This window comes from Salvelinus namaycush, unplaced genomic scaffold (assembly GCF_016432855.1).
Source record: "Salvelinus namaycush isolate Seneca unplaced genomic scaffold, SaNama_1.0 Scaffold450, whole genome shotgun sequence".
Classification (NCBI taxonomy): Eukaryota; Metazoa; Chordata; class Actinopteri; order Salmoniformes; family Salmonidae; genus Salvelinus; species Salvelinus namaycush.
Window position 1 is genome coordinate 131,153 of NW_024061143.1, and position 16,348 is coordinate 147,500.

The following is a 16,348-nucleotide window of genomic DNA, read 5'->3' on the forward strand; positions in this document are numbered from 1 at the left end:
GAATTGGCAAAAACATTAGAAGAATCGGCAGCACCTGGTATCACCCTACACAACACTGAAATCAAGTGTCTGCTATACGCAGATGACCCGGTGCTGCTGTCTCCCACTAAAGAGGGGTTACAGCAGCACCTAGATCGTCTTCACAGGTTCTGTCAGACCTGGGCTCTGACCGTTAACCTAAAATAAACTAATATAATGATATTCCAAAAAAGGTCCGGAAATAAGGATAACAAATATAAATTATATTTGGACACAGTTCTATTAGAACACACCAAAAACTACACATATCTAGGACTAAATATCAGCAACACAGGTAGCTTTCACATGGCTGTGAATGAGCTGAGAGACAAAGCAAGAAGAGCATTCTATGCCATTAAAAGGAACATCAAAATTGAAATTGCAATTAGAATCTGGCTCAAAATTTTTCAATCAGTTATAGAACCAATTGCTCTATATGGCAGTGAAATATGGGGTTCACTCTCTAATAATGAATTTACTAAATGGGACAAACATCCAATTGAAATATTGCATGCAGAGTTTTGCAAGACTGTATTGCAAGTACAAAGAAAAAATAACGCATGTAGAGCAGAATTAGGCCAATACCCCCTCCTCATTCGAATAGAAAAAAGAGCCATCAAATTTTACAACCATCTAAAAACAAGTGACCCCAAAACATTCCATCACACAGCTCTACAATGTCAAGAGATGAAACCAGAGAAGAGTCCCCTCAGCCAGCTGGTTCTGAGGCTCAGTTCACCAACCCAAACCAACCCCATAGAGCCTCAAGACAGCCCTCAGAAAATCTGGCCCAACCAAATCATCACAAAACAAAAAGAAAAATATATCACCTATTGGAAAGACACCACAAAAAATCAAAGTAAACTTCAATGCTATTTGGCTCTAAACAGATAGTACATGGTGGCAGACTATCTGACCACTGTGACTGATAGAAAACTGAGGAAAACATTGACTAGGTACAGACTCAGTGAGCACAGTCTGGCTATAGAGACCGGTCGTCACAGACAAACCTGGCTGCCCAGAGAGGACAGGCTGTGCTCACTCTGCTCCAGGGGAGAGGTAGAGACAGAGCTACATTTCCTATTACACTGTGACAAATACTCAGACCTAAGAGAATATTTCTTTCCCAAAATTATAATTCAATACAAAGAATTTGAAACTATAAAAGATGAAGAAAAAATCAAATATTTATTGGGTGAAAAGCCAAAATGTGCAGTTTTGGCAGCCAAATATGTGTCCTCCTGCCACAACCTGAGGGACAGCCAGTGAAAAGTGCAAAGTAATGTTGATAATATTTCCCATCTTGTTTTGTTTTGTCTTTCATACCAGGTCATGTGTCTTCTCAGTCATGTTGAGACTGGTCTACTACCATTGCTTTAATGTATTGTTGTTCTGATTAATATTGTTGTTGTAGTTGTTGTTAATGGTAATCCCATGTCCACTACTACTATTATTATTGCTGTTGGTCCCACCATTTATTTATATATAGATATATATATATATATTGTATATATATACATATATATTTGATTTTTATTTTTCGATATGTATACTTTGACAATGTAAGTAATAATGAACTTGCCATGTCAATAAAGTCAATTGAGTTGAATTGAGAGAGAGAGAGAGAGAGAGAGAGAGAGAGAGAGAGAGAGAGAGAGAGAGAGAGAGAGAGAGAGAGAGAGAGAGAGAGGTGGAGCAGACAGGTGGAGAGAGAGAGAGAGAGAGAGAGAGAGAGAGAGAGAGAGGTGGAGCAGACAGGTAGAGAGAGAGAGAGAGAGAGAGAGAGAGAGAGAGAGAGAGAGAGAGAGAGAGAGAGAGAGAGAGAGATTGAGAGAGAGAGTTAGAGGTAGAACAGATAGGTGGAGAGAGAGTTAGAGGTAGAACAGATAGGTGGAGAGAGAGAGAGAGAGAGAGAGAGAGAGAGAGAGAGAGAGAGAGAGAGAGAGAGAGAGAGGTGGAACAGACAGGTGAAGAAAGAGGTGGAAAGCTGTAAGTAGAAGTACGTAGCGGAGCCAGAGGGTGTTTCTCAAAATGCATACTATCGTGTTCTGACCACGCCAATTGGAGCAGGGGAGGGTCGGAGGATGAGTCCAAATCAAATGGGGCACGCAGAGCACTGCTCGAATGCCTACTCCGTTTGTACATATTTTGAAGCATGCATCAATGCAAGTATGCAAAGAAATATGATGCAACCATTTCTTGAAATGAATGGCGGACATTATTGAGAGAAAATTTACTCCGACTTCAGAATGAAATGCTGCCTATTCACATCTCATGTGTTACCTGACTCCAATATTTTATGTTGATACGTTAATACATACTATGTTAATTTCGGCATGTTCTACTGCCTACATATGGATTGTAAGTCCATAATAGTCAATAGTGCTAACTGGCTAGCTAGTACTGTTTGCTTTTATTTTATTTAACTAGGCAAGCCAGTTAAGAACAAATTCTTATTTACAATGACGGCCTACCCCGGCCAAACCCTCCCCTAACACGGCCAAACCCTCCCCTACCCCGGACGACGCAGGGCCAATTGTGCTTCGTCCTTATAGGACTCCCGATCACAGCAAGTTGTGATAGAGCCCAGGATCGTACCAGGGTCTATAGTGACACTAGCACTGCGATGCAGCTGCTGCACCACTACGGAGCCCTGCTAGCTAGCCAGATACCCACGAAGAATTGACATCTATCTTTCATGATATTAGATTTAAGTCATTTTTGCCTGTTAAACTATCTGGTTAGCTACATTATTACGATTCACATATAGCTAGCTGATAGTTATGAAGTAAACACATTTTGCTTTGTGTATATGTTGTTTTGGTCTCTATTGCTGCCATTGTCCTGGCTGGAAGAAGGTTCTGTGTAGGGTAGGAGCAGCGTAAGGTAATACAGTAGGGGGAGTGGGAGTGCTTCTCAAATGGAATGTTTTGTACATTGTCCTCACTCTTGTCCTCACAAGAACGTACTCAAGAGAACATCGTCGGAGCATAAGGGTTTGTAGCGACGGTTGTATGCGTATTGAGAAACACCCAGAGTGGGGAGACAGAGTGGTTGTTTAGCTCGTCAAGGTGGGCAACACTAGCTCAACATAATTATAAAAATGAAACACCAGGAGACAACAGTTCTCTAATATCAATCTTCTTCTCTCTGTTTTTTTCTTCCAGAACCCAGATTCACTTCACGGTGGCCATTGATTTCACTGCATCCAATGGTGAGGGCTGGTACTTTTCTACTACACTCCACCAATTTATGACACTACTTCTTTTGTAAAAGACTGGGTTACATTGTGGTTTCACCAAACACAAAGTCTATAATGAAACATGCAATTCCAATGCAATCCCATTTACAAAGCTATTGAAAATCACACTACAATACCATTACTGTGTTATCTTTACTGACTGTGTTAGCTTTACTGACTGTGTTAGCTTTACTGACTGTGTTAGTTTTACTGACTGTGTTAGCTTTACTGACTGTGTTAGCTTTACTGACTGTGTTAGCTTTACTGACTGTGTTAGCTTTACTGAATTAAGACTGAGTTTCCATGTTGCTGCTCTTGGATGTCTCACTGTGAGGGTCTTCAGTCCAGTATGCTGCATCACTCACCTCTAACCTCTGACCCTCCGTAGGTAACCCGTCCCAGTCCACCTCTCTCCACTACATGAACCCGTACCAGATGAATGCATATGCCATGGCCCTGAAGGCTGTAGGGGAGATCATTCAGGACTATGACAGTGACAAGATGTTCCCTGCTCTGGGGTTCGGAGCAGAGAGAGAGAGAGAGAGAGAGAGATTGAGATTGAGATTGAGATTGAGAGAGAGAGTTAGAGGTAGAACAGATAGGTGGAGAGAGAGAGAGAGAGAGAGAGAGAGAGAGAGAGAGAGAGAGAGGGAGAGAGAGAGAGAGAGAGAGAGAGAGAGAGAGAGAGAGAGAGAGAGGTGGAACAGACAGGTGAAGAAAGAGGTGGAAAGCTGTAAGGTCAAGGTGGGCAACACTAGCTCAACATAATTATAAAAATGAAACACCAGGAGACAACAGTTCTCTAATGTGTTAGCTTTACTGACTGTGTTAGTTTTACTGACTGTGTTAGCTTTACTGACTGTGTTAGCTTTACTGACTGTGTTAGCTTTACTGAATTAAGACTGAGTTTCCATGTTGCTGCTCTTGGATGTCTCACTGTGAGGGTCTTCAGTCCAGTATGCTGCATCACTCACCTCTAACCTCTAACCCTCCGTAGGTAACCCGTCCCAGTCCACCTCTCTCCACTACATGAACCCGTACCAGATGAATGCATATGCCATGGCCCTGAAGGCTGTAGGGGAGATCATTCAGGACTATGACAGTGACAAGATGTTCCCTGCTCTGGGGTTCGGAGCCAAGCTGCCCCCTGATGGACAAGTCTCCCATGAGTTCCCCTTGGTAACTACCTATCATCATCATATGACTGCACACACCACCCACACACCCAAAACACACACACACACAACCAAAACACACACCCACACACCCAAAACACACCACCCACACACCCACACACCCAAAACACACACACACACACCCAAAACACACACACACACACACACACCCAAAACACACACACCCACACACCCAAAACACACACACACACACACCCAAAACACACACACACACACACCCAAAACACACACACACACACACATACACACAAAACACACCACCCACACACCCAAAACACACCACCCACACACCCAAAACACACACACACACCCAAAACACACACACACACACCCAAAACACACCACCCACACACCTAAAACACACACACACACAAAACACACCACCCACACACCCAAAACACACCACCCACACACCCAAAACACACACACACACACCCAAAACACACACACACACACCCAAAACACACACACACACAACGGACACAGCTGGGTGTTATCTGATGTCCAATGAGTTCCCCCCAGTTAATGATCCTGTAACACCTACGGAACACCTACGTGAGAATGCTAGTCATTGACTACAGCTCATCGTTCAACACCATAGTGCCCTCAAAGCTCAGGACCCTGGGACTAAACACCTCCCTCTGCAACTGGATCCTGGACTTCCTGACAGGCTTCCCCCAGGCTTCTCTCCATTTTCGTATTGAGCGAGTCACTGGTACTTCCCGCTTTAGTTTTTTATTGTATGCAGGAATCAGGAGGATAGAGTTATGGTCATATTTGCCAAATGTAGAGCGAGGGAGAGCTTTGTGCGCGTATCTGTGTGTGAAGTAAAGGTGGTCTAGAGTTTATTTTCCTCTGGTTGCACATGTAACATGCTGGTAGAAATTGGATAAAACGGATTTAGGTTTCCCTGCATTAAAGTCCCTGGCCACTAGGAGCGCCGCCTCTGGATGAGCAAATGTGTTGTTTGCTTGTGGCCTTATACAGCTCGTTGAGTGCGGCCTTAGTGCCAGCATCGATTTGCAGCGGTAAATAGACATTTAATTGAACCTTTAACTAGGCAAGTCAGTTAAGAGCAAATTCTTCTTTAGAATGACGGCCTACCACAGCCAAACCCTAACCCGGACGACGCTGGGCCAATTGTGCACCGCCTGGAATCGAACCAGGGTCTGTAGTGACGCCTCTAGAAGTGAGATGCATTGCCTTAGACTGCTGCACCGCTGGGGAGCCTAAAATTAAGGAAAAGCACTCTTGGTAAATCGTGCGGTCTTTAGCCTAAAATTAGATGCTCTACCTCAGCCGAGCAAAACCTCGAGACTTCCTTAATATTAGATTTCCTGCACCAGCTGTTATTTACAGATAGACACAGACTGCCACCCCTTGTCTTACCGGAGGCAGCTGTTCTATCTTGCCGATGGACCGAAAACCCAGCCAGCTGTATGCTATCCATGTCGTCGTTCAGACACGACTCGGTGAAACATAAGATGTTACAGTTTTTAATGTCCCAGTGGTAGGTTAGTCTTGATCGGAGCTCATCCATTTTTTTATCCAATGATTGCACGTTGGCTGATGGAAGAGGCGGATTACCCACTCGCCATCAGATCATTACGAGGCACCCCTACCTACATCTCCGATATCTCCGTCTCTTCTTCATGAGAATGACGGGGATTTGGGCCTTTTCCGGTGTCTGAAGTAAACCATTCGCGTCCGACTCGTTAAAGAAATGTTTTTCATCCAGGTGAGTAATCGCTCTCCTGATATCCAGGAGCTCTTTTCGGTCACAAGAGACGGTGGTAGAAACATTATGTACGAAATAAGTTACAAACAACGCAAAAAAACATACACAATAGCACAATTGGTTAGGAGCTCGGCAGCCATCTCCTCCGGCGCAATGCTACAAACGTATTTTGTGTGTGTGTGTGTGTGTGTGTGTGTGTGTGTGTGTGTGTGTGTGTGTGTGTGTGTGTGTCTGTGTGTGTGTGTGTGTGTGTGTGTGTGTGTGTGTGTGTGTGTGTGTGTGTGTGTGTGTGTGTGTGTGTGTGTGTGTGTGTGTGTGTGTGTGTGTGTGTGTGTGAGGCAGTGACAGTGGGAACACAGAGAAGACAGAGAGAGTGTGAACATGTGTGTTCCTTTGACAGATATGAGCATGCATAAATTAAAACACAGGTTTAATTTAAACCTTTTTATAGTGCAAATTAGCTTCTGTAAGCCTTAAGGATTCTTAAATCAATTAGTCTTAATTCAGCCAGTTAATGTGGATTGTGGTGAGCAGCCCATCTGCAGGGTATCCGTCGTCTCACCCTCCTTTCTGATTAAGATTATTCACACATCTGACAATATGATGAAAACCAACCAACCAGCACACTTTCAAGGGTTTCTATTCTCATTGTCTGTACAGTGAAGGTAGAATGATGTTGGTTTTAGGTTGGAGGCTTATCAAAATCACTCTATATATGGAGATTACAGCCTGTCCCAGTATATTATGAAAGAATTTGATTCATTTTGGTGTTCGGCGGGTTATTTTCTTCGGCTGTTCGCGCAACAATTTTTTTTTTCTTGAGGAAAGTCGAAATTCGGTATCCGAAGTCCACGCTCCTTCATTGGCTGATTGATCAACAGTAGGGGTGGGAATTGTGAACGGGATTCTACAATGATGTGTTTGCTGTCATTCAACGAGACAGAGGAGAGAGTGCAGCAGCTAGTCCCTTCTTTCTGCAGTAGACTACCAGTTTTCATGGACATTTTTTCACTTGAGAAGTACTGCTCTGAAACTTTAAATGTTTACATATATATATATATACTGTATACATAATTTTTGGTCCTTTATTATTTCCCGCAAACCCTACCACCCCTCCCCTAATTGGAGTAAACTAATGAATAACAACACTTCCTTGGCTTCCACTTCCAGCTTATACACACAGTGCCAAATACATTTTACGGACACAATCTATTTTAAATAGTTATATTTTGTTTGGTTTTTGTCCTGGCCTTCCTCTATTTCTGATGTCCATCCAGTTTGATTTCTATTTGCCAAATATTTATAACTGTGCTATTTCACAAAAGTTCTGAACCTATATACATTTTACAGACATAGTATATTTTACATTGGTTATCTTGTTGTTATTAGTCCCACCCTTCAGCTCCATTCAACCCCTCCCATCTATCTCTTAACACCATCCATTTTGGATTTTATTTGCCATATATTTTTAAACTGTCCCGTGATGCTTCAAAAATGTTCTGAACCTTTCTATTCTCGTACAGATTGTAAATTAAATATAAATATTTTAGCTAAAAGTATTATTATATTATTGATTGATTGACTATGACTTTTCAAATCACCCAGTATTGCTATCTGCAGCGTTAGCTCCAATTAAATTTTGCAATTCAAAATAAATGATGTAATGAATCTGCCTCCTCGCAGCCAAATCTGCAGAGCTTTGAAGGTTATGTCTCCCATATCTATAACATTCTATTGGTTGCAAGAATTTTGTATAATAATCCGACGTTGTTTTGCGTGTCAATTCATAAACCAGATGCCATGGAGTTGGTACATCAAAGAATCTCTTCCCAACTATTTTACAATCTATATGGTCCTTAAATGAAACTGGTATATATATTTATTTATCATAATTTTCTTTAACCAGTTTTGGTCTTTAATACAGACAAGTTCCTTACTTTTTCCCGTTCCACTTGCCTCTTCCATTTTTGCAGTAATGCTGCAATTAGTTGGTTGTAATTTATGGTACATATATTTATATTTAATTTACATATATTTGTGTTAGCTGCATGTGTGACATAACTCCACCAGTCCTATTTATGATATTATTTACAAAGATTATACCTTTTTTTTAATAATACGTTTTTTTTATCTATTCGTTTTTTACCTATACGTTTTTTTTTTATCTATTAGTATATTTGAGTTTAACCACACTATTTGTTTAATTATTTGTTCTGTATTTTCTGATGGATTAAACTGAAATTGCAACCAACTTTCTATGGTTTGTTTAAAAAATAACGATATTTTGTAGACAATTTCGTTTTCAAATCATCTGAATAAAGGGAAAAAGGCCATTCTTGAGCATGGGGTGAGACATTCTTACTAATTTGCTAGAGAACCAGTTCGGATTTAAGTATAACTTTTGTATGACTGAAGCCTTTAGTGAGAGGTCTAATGCTTTAATATTTGATCATTTCTGCCCTCCAAATTCATATTCATTATATAAATAGGCCCTTTTAATTTTGTCTGGCTTGCCATTCCAAATAAAATGTCATCTTTTGTACTCATATAATAATAATAAAAACTGGTTGCTAGGTGTAGGCCAAACCATAAGCAAATAGGTCAACTATGATATGACTAAAGAGTTAATCAGGGTGATTTTTCCACAAACAGACAAGATCTTGCTACCATGGAAAGGAACCTATCTATTTTTGCTAACTTTTTATTAAAATGTATTTAAGTGAGATCATTTCTTTCTTTCGGGATATGTATACCGAGTATGTCAGACCATTTTATTATTAAACTACACGGTAATGTAAATGTTTTATTTTTTAGTGATCCAATACGTAAAATATTACAATAGTATCAAAATTTGGTTTTAATCCAGAGAGGTTAGAAAAGTATCTAGATCTTCTATGAGGCTGTGGAGTGATTCTAATTGTGGATTTAAAAGAAAACACGAATCATCAGCGTACAATGACAACTTTGTTTTTGAGCCCGAACATCTTAGTTATATGTAAAATTGTGCCACTTACAACTCCGGAGTAAAAACGTCAAAATTAATTACAAATTTCTTGACTTATCTTAGATTAATTAATTCAGACTATTTTGAAGAAGTGTTACTGGTGATGTTGTTGCTACGGTGGCTTAAGAGGGACAAACAACAGTAATATTGCCACTTTTTTTCTCGTTTTACAAGCGAGGTCTTTAGGGAGTATGCGAGCAGAGACGTTCGCTTTGCCCAGCCGAATTCTGCTTGGAACAAACCGAACCGATGTATGCGTACGCCTTTACACTCACGTCGTCGATTCCCTCACTATATTATCCTGGTTATATCTCAGAAATGAACAATTCAAAAAGGTATTTACCTGATTAACTAATTCAGGTAACATGTTTGTATTTTCTCCTTCACAGAATGGCAACATAGAGAACCCTTACTGCAACGGAATGGGGGGGATTCTAGAAGCATACCATCAGAGTCTGAAGACTGTACAACTCTACGGACCAACCAACTTTGCTCCGGTCGTCAACCACGTAGCCAAGTGAGTCATTGAATGAAAATATGCTAATCCTAATCTAGAGAATACCATTGCTGGTGTTTAAAATAATACTGAGATAAAGGACCAACTCTTTGGTCCTAAGCTGCTGTATGTAGAATATTGTGTGCTTTAGCTTGGAAAATAAATACAATGCCTTCAGAAAGTATTCATAAACGTTGACTTATTCCACATTTTATTGTGTCACAGCCTGAATTAAAAATTGATTAAATTGTTGTTTTTTCTCAACCATCTACAAACAATAACCCATAATGACAAAGTGAAAAGAAAATAAATCTTCAAAATGAAATACAGAAATATCAAATTTACATAAGTATTCACACCCTGGAGTCAGTACATGTTAGAATCATCTTTGGCAGCGATTACAGCTGTTATTCATTCTGGTTAAATCTCTTTGCACACCTGGATTGTACAATACTTGCACATTATTATTATCTAAATTCTTCAAGCTCTGTCAAGTTGGTTGTTGTTCATTGCTAGACAGCCATTTTCAAGTCTTTCCATAGATTTTCAAGCCAATTTAAGTCGAAACTGTATCTAGGCCACTCAGGAACATTCAATGTTGTTTTGGTAAGCAACTCCAGTGTATATTTGGCCTTGTGTTGTATGTTATTGTCCTGCTGAAAGGTGCATTTGTCTCCCAGTGTCTGTTGGAAGTAGACTGAACCAGGTTTTCCTCTAGGATTTTGCCTGTGCTTAACTCTATTCCATTTATTTTCATCAACAACAAAAAAACTACCCAGTTATTGCCAATGACACGCATACCCATAGCATGCTGCAGCCATAACTCTGTAAAAGTTTTAAAGTCACCCTTTCCCTTCATGGTGAATTCCCTGAGCGGTTTCATTCCTCTCCGGCAACTGAGTTAGAAAGGACACATGTATCTTTGTAGTGACTGAGTGTATTGATACACCATCCAAAGTGTAACTAAGACCATGCTCAAAGGCAGGGCTTCTTAAACTTTTTCAGCCCGGGACCCAATTTTGAAATTCTGTCTTTCCTGGGACCTAAGCTTACGAAAACATGCAACTATATATAGATATCGGTACATTTCATTGTACTTATGCCAATTAACAAATGCAACATAGACAAATAACAATTAAATGAAATACCCATTTATATACAGTGGGGAGAACAAGTATTTGATACACTGCCGATTTTGCAGGTTTTCCGACTTACAAAGCATGTAGAGGTCTGTAATTTTTATCATAGGTACACTTCAACTGTGAAAGATGGAATCTAAAACAAAAATCCAGAAAATCACATTGTATGATTTTTAAGTAATTCATTTGCATTTTATTGCATGACATAAGTATTTGATACATCAGAAAAGCAGAACTTAATATTTGGTACAGAAACCTTTGTTTGCAATTACAGAGATCATACGTTTCCTGTAGTTCTTGACCAGGTTTGCACACACTGCAGCAGGGATTTTGGCCCACTCCTCCATACAGACCTTCTCCAGATCCTTCAGGTTTCGGGGCTGTCGCTGGGCAATATGGACTTTCAGCTCCCTCCAAAGATTTTCTATTGGGTTCAGGTCTGGAGACTGGCTAGGCCACTCCAGGTCCTTGAGATGCTTCTTACGGAGCCACTCCTTAGTTGCCCTGGCTGTGTGTTTCGGGTCGTTGTCATGCTGGGAGACCCAGCCACGACCCATCTTCAATGCTCTTACTGAGGGAAGGAGGTTGTTGGCCAAGATCTCGCGATACATGGCCCCATCCATCCTCCCCTCAATACAGTGCAGTCGTCCTGTCCCCTTTGCAGAAAAGCATCCCCAAAGAATGATGTTTCCACCTCCATGCTTCACGGTTGGGATGGTGTTCTTGGGGTTGTACTCACCCTTCTCCTTCCTCCAAACACGGCGAGTGGAGTTTAGACCAAAAAGCTCTATTTTTGTCTCATCAGACCACATGACCTTCTCCCATTCCTCCTTTGGATCATCCAGATGGTCATTGGCAAACTTCAGACGGGCCTGGACAAGCGCTGGCTTGAGCAGGGGGACCTTGCGTGCGCTGCAGGATTTTAATCCATGATGGCGTAGTGTGTTACTAATGTTTTCTTTGAGACTGTGGTCCCAGCTCTCTTCAGGTCATTGACCAGGTCCTGCCGTGTAGTTCTGGGCTGATCTCTCACCTTCCTCATGATCATTGATGCCCCATGAGGTGAGATCTTGCATGGAGCCCCAGACCGAGGGTGATTGACCGTCATCTTGAACTTCTTCCATTTTCTAATAATTGCGCCAACAGTTGTTGCCTTCTCACCAAGCTGCTTGCCTATTGTCCTGTAGCCCATCCCAGCCGTGTGCAGGTCTACAATTTTATCCCTGATGTCGTTACACAGCTCTCTGGTCTTGGCCATTGTGGAGAGGTTGGAGTCTGTTTGATTGAGTGTGTGGACAGGTGTCTTTTATACAGGTAACGAGTTCAAACAGGTGCAGTTCATACAGGTAATGAGTTGAGAACAGGAGGGCTTCTTAAAGAAAAACTAACAGGTCTGTGAGAGCCGGAATTCTTACTGGTTGGTAGGTGATCAAATACTTATGTCATGAAATAAAATGCAAATGAATTACTTAAAAATCATACAATGTGATTTTCTGGATTTTTGTTTTAGATTCCGTCTCTCACAGTTGAAGTGTACCTATGATAAAAATTACAGACCTCTACATGTTTTGTAAGTAGGAAAACCTGCAAAATCGTCAGTGTATCAAATACTTGTTCTCCCCACTGTATATATATATATATATATATATATATATATACACTACCATTCAACAGTTTGGGGTCACTTAGAAATGTCCTTGTTTTTGAAAGAAAAGCAAAAGTGTTATGGACAGACAAATCTAAGTTTGAGTTGTTGGGATCACAAAGAAGAACATTCATGAGACGCAGAAAAAATGAAAAGATGCTGGAGGAGTGCTTGACGCCATCTGTCAAGCATGGTGGAGGCAATATGATGTTCTGGGGGTGCTTTGGTGGTGGTAAAGTGGGAGATTTGTACAGGGTAAAAGGGATCTTGAAGAAGGAAGGCTATCACTCAATTTTGCAACGCCATGCCATACCCTGTGGACAGCGCTTAGTTGGAGCCAATTTCCTCCTGCAACACGACAATAACACAAAGCACAGCTCCAAACTATGCAAGAACTATTTAGGGAAGACGCAGTCAGCTGGTATTCTGTCTATAATGGGGTGGCCAGCACAGTCACAGGATCTCAACCCTATTGAGCTGTTGTGGGAGCAGCATGACCGTATGGTACGTAAGAAGTGCCCATCAAGCCAATCCAACTTGTGGCAGGTGCTTCAAGAAGCATGGGGTGAAATCTCTTCAGATTATCTCAACAAATTGACAACTAGAATGCCAAAGGTCTGTAATTGCTGCAAATGGAGGATTCTTTGAAGAAAGCAAAGTTTGAGGGACACAATTGAAAATTAAAATGCTTTATTTTTAACCTCATCAACGTCTTGACTATGTTTCCTATTAATTGTGCAACTCGTTTCATGTGTGTTTGCATGGAAAACAAGGACATTTCCAGTGACCCCAAACTTTTGAACGGTAGTGTATATATATACAGTATATATACAGTATATATATATATATATAACACTCTTAGGTTGGAACTGTTGCTGTTAAAATACAATAAATCATTTTAATTATGAACTGATTGATCACATCACACAGATGTATAACAGAACACACACACAGGCTCAGTGTTTGATAGTGCAACCCTAAGTAACAATACAGATGAAAAATGATCAGGCCTACTGTACATCTTACTGTAGAAACTATTGTTGAAAGCAAAAGTCTAGGTTGGAACTGTTGCTGTTAAAATACAATAAATAAATCCTTTTTATTCCGAACTGGAATAAACTGATTGATCACATCACACAGATGTAGACCAGAAAACACACACACGGTCCTAATGAGAGGTGTGTGACTGGTTGAAGCAGGTCTATTCTGCGCTCAGTTAGTGACAGCGCAACACTGGTCATGCTCAGCATTGAGTCTGTTTCTTTACTTGTTTCTTTACTTGTTTCTAAAGTATGCCAGAGTTGAGTACCCTCCCTGCCATAGGTACAGTGCCTTATGGAAAGTACTCAGACCCCTTGACTTTTTCCACATTTTGTTACGAAACAGACTCATTCTAAAATGGATTAAATAAATAAAAATCCTCAGCGATCTACACACAATACCACAGAGCTTGAGAGGATGTGCAGAGAATGGGAGAAACTCCCCAAATACAGGTGTGCCAAGCTTGGAGCGTCGTCCCCAAGAAGACTCGAGGCTGTAATCCCTCCAAAAGATGCTTCAACAAAGTACTGAGTAAAGGGTCTGAATACTTTTAAAAATGTGATATTTCAGTTTTTTTTTTTTTTTAATAAATTAGCAAAATAATTTAAACCTGTTTTTGCTTTGTCATTATTGGCTATTGTGTGCAGATTGATGAGGGGGTAAAACAATCTAATCCATTTTGTGAATAAGGATGTAACCAAACAAAATGTGGAAAAAGTCAAGAGGTCTGAATACTTTCCCGAAGGCACCGTATGTGGTGCCAAACTGGATCAGAACATCTACTGCTTTCTCAGCTAGGCAGGAGACCGCTTCCTGTTGTAGATGAACAACCCAGAACTGTGAGTGGGTTCTCAGTCAGGCAGGAGACCGCTTCCTGCTGTAGATGAGCAACCCAGAACTGTGAGTGGGTTCTCAGTCAGGCAGGAGACCGCTTCCTGCTGTAGATGAGCAACCCAGAACTGTGAGTGGGTTCTCTGTCAGGCAGGAGACCGCTTCCTGCTGTAGATGAGCAACCCAGAACTGTGAGTGGGTTCTCAGTCAGGCAGGAGACCGCTTCCTGTTGTAGATGAACAACCCAGAACTGTGAGTGGGTTCTCAGTCAGGCAGGAGACCGCTTCCTGCTGTAGATGAGCAACCCAGAACTGTGAGTGGGTTCTCAGTCAGGCAGGAGACCGCTTCCTGTTGTAGATGAACAACCCAGAACTGTGAGTGGGTTCTCAGTCAGGCAGGAGACCGCTTCCTGTTGTAGATGAACAACCCAGAACTGTGAGTGGGTTCTCAGTCAGGCAGGAGACCGCTTCCTGCTGTAGATGAACAACCCAGAACTGTGAGTGGGTTCTCAGTCAGGCAGGAGACCGCTTCCTGCTGTAGATGAACAACCCAGAACTGTGAGTGGGTTCTCAGTCAGGCAGGAGACCGCTTCCTGCTGTAGATGAGCAACCCAGAACTGTGAGTGGGTTCTCAGTCAGGCAGGAGACCGCTTCCTGCTGTAGATGAGCAACCCAGAACTGTGAGTGGGTTCTCAGTCAGGCAGGAGACCGCTTCCTGCTGTAGATGAACAACCCAGAACTGTGAGTGGGTTCTCAGTCAGGCAGGAGACCGCTTCCTGCTGTAGATGAACAACCCAGAACTGAGTGAGTGTGTTTGTCTCAAAAAGAATCTTGCGTCAATCAGTGTATTCCAGTTCAGAATGCAAATGATTTATTGTATTTTAACAACAACAGGTTGCACTATCAGTAGCTAGATAGCTTGCTTTGGCTAAACGTTAGCTAATAGCTGTGTACAGGTGGATTGTTTAAAAGATAAACTCACATCTACTACTATGAGAGATGGTATTCCCTTATTTCTGCTTATCATAACCTGTTATAAAATGACGAAAATGCCTTGCTAGCTGACTTACTGTCTTCCACTGTCGAATAATTGTTTCCTGAAGCATTCTGCCCTGTTCTGAAATAATTCCCTGGGTTTACCGTCATGCTGTGGATGTTTGGTCAGGACCTGTAGTTTTAATTTGTTTGTTTTGAGAGACTCATTACTAAGAAATTCCCTGCACAAAACACGTTGCTGGCACTCCTCGTTAATTCTCAAGGTTTGTATTAAACCAAGAGAGAGAAACTCATCGCTGTATTTGCGTTTCGTGACAATTGAGCTCAGTCAGAACTTGTTGCTAGCTTGAGTCCATTCGATGACAGCGGTGAGTGATGACGAGTGGGAATGACAAGCCAGTGTCTGACAGCGCATCATCTGCTGCTGAACAACAGCACTGCAGCGTGTGGGTTGCGGAGTGAAAACTGCCGGAAAAACATCCGGTAAACCATGAAGCACTGGAATCTTCCACCCACTCACACAGCTGCCAAACTGAGCAGAGACACCGCTGCTAAGCAGAGTGCACACTGAACAGAGAGTGCAGTTGCATTTGGCCAAAATCAATTCCAGTAATTAATAAAATAATTATACATTTACTCTGACATGTCACACATTAACAGGTCAGTGAACAATACTTTAAGAAAGGCTGCTCAAAGGGATATTCAATGTCTGCTTTTTTTTACCCATCTACCAATACCCCATAACGACAAAGCAAAACTGGTTTTTAGAAATTTGTGCAAATTTATTCAAAATAAAACACAGACATACCTTATTTACATAAGTATCCAGACCCTTTGCTATGAGACTCAAAATTGAGTTCATGTGCATCCTGCTTCCATTGATCATCCTTAAGATGTTTCCACAACTTGATTGGAGTCCACCTATGTTAAATTCAATTGATTGGACATGATTTGGACAGGCACAAACCTGTCTATATAAGGTCCCACAGTTGACAGCGCATGTC

The 16,348-nt window shown here is 41.4% G+C and overlaps 1 protein-coding gene across 1 annotated transcript in view; it reads left to right on the forward strand.

Annotated features, from left to right (window-relative positions):
* LOC120041366 (copine-5-like) overlaps window positions 1–16,348 on the forward strand; it is a gene marked incomplete at its 5' end in the record, with an annotated part of 143,649 nt that overhangs the window by 106,866 nt on the left and 20,435 nt on the right. The window contains 3 exons of the mRNA XM_038986311.1: window positions 3,186–3,232; window positions 4,257–4,438; window positions 9,587–9,714. Of these exons, the coding sequence (XP_038842239.1) occupies window positions 3,186–3,232; window positions 4,257–4,438; window positions 9,587–9,714 (357 nt within the window). The remainder of the gene's footprint in view (window positions 1–3,185; window positions 3,233–4,256; window positions 4,439–9,586; window positions 9,715–16,348) is intronic.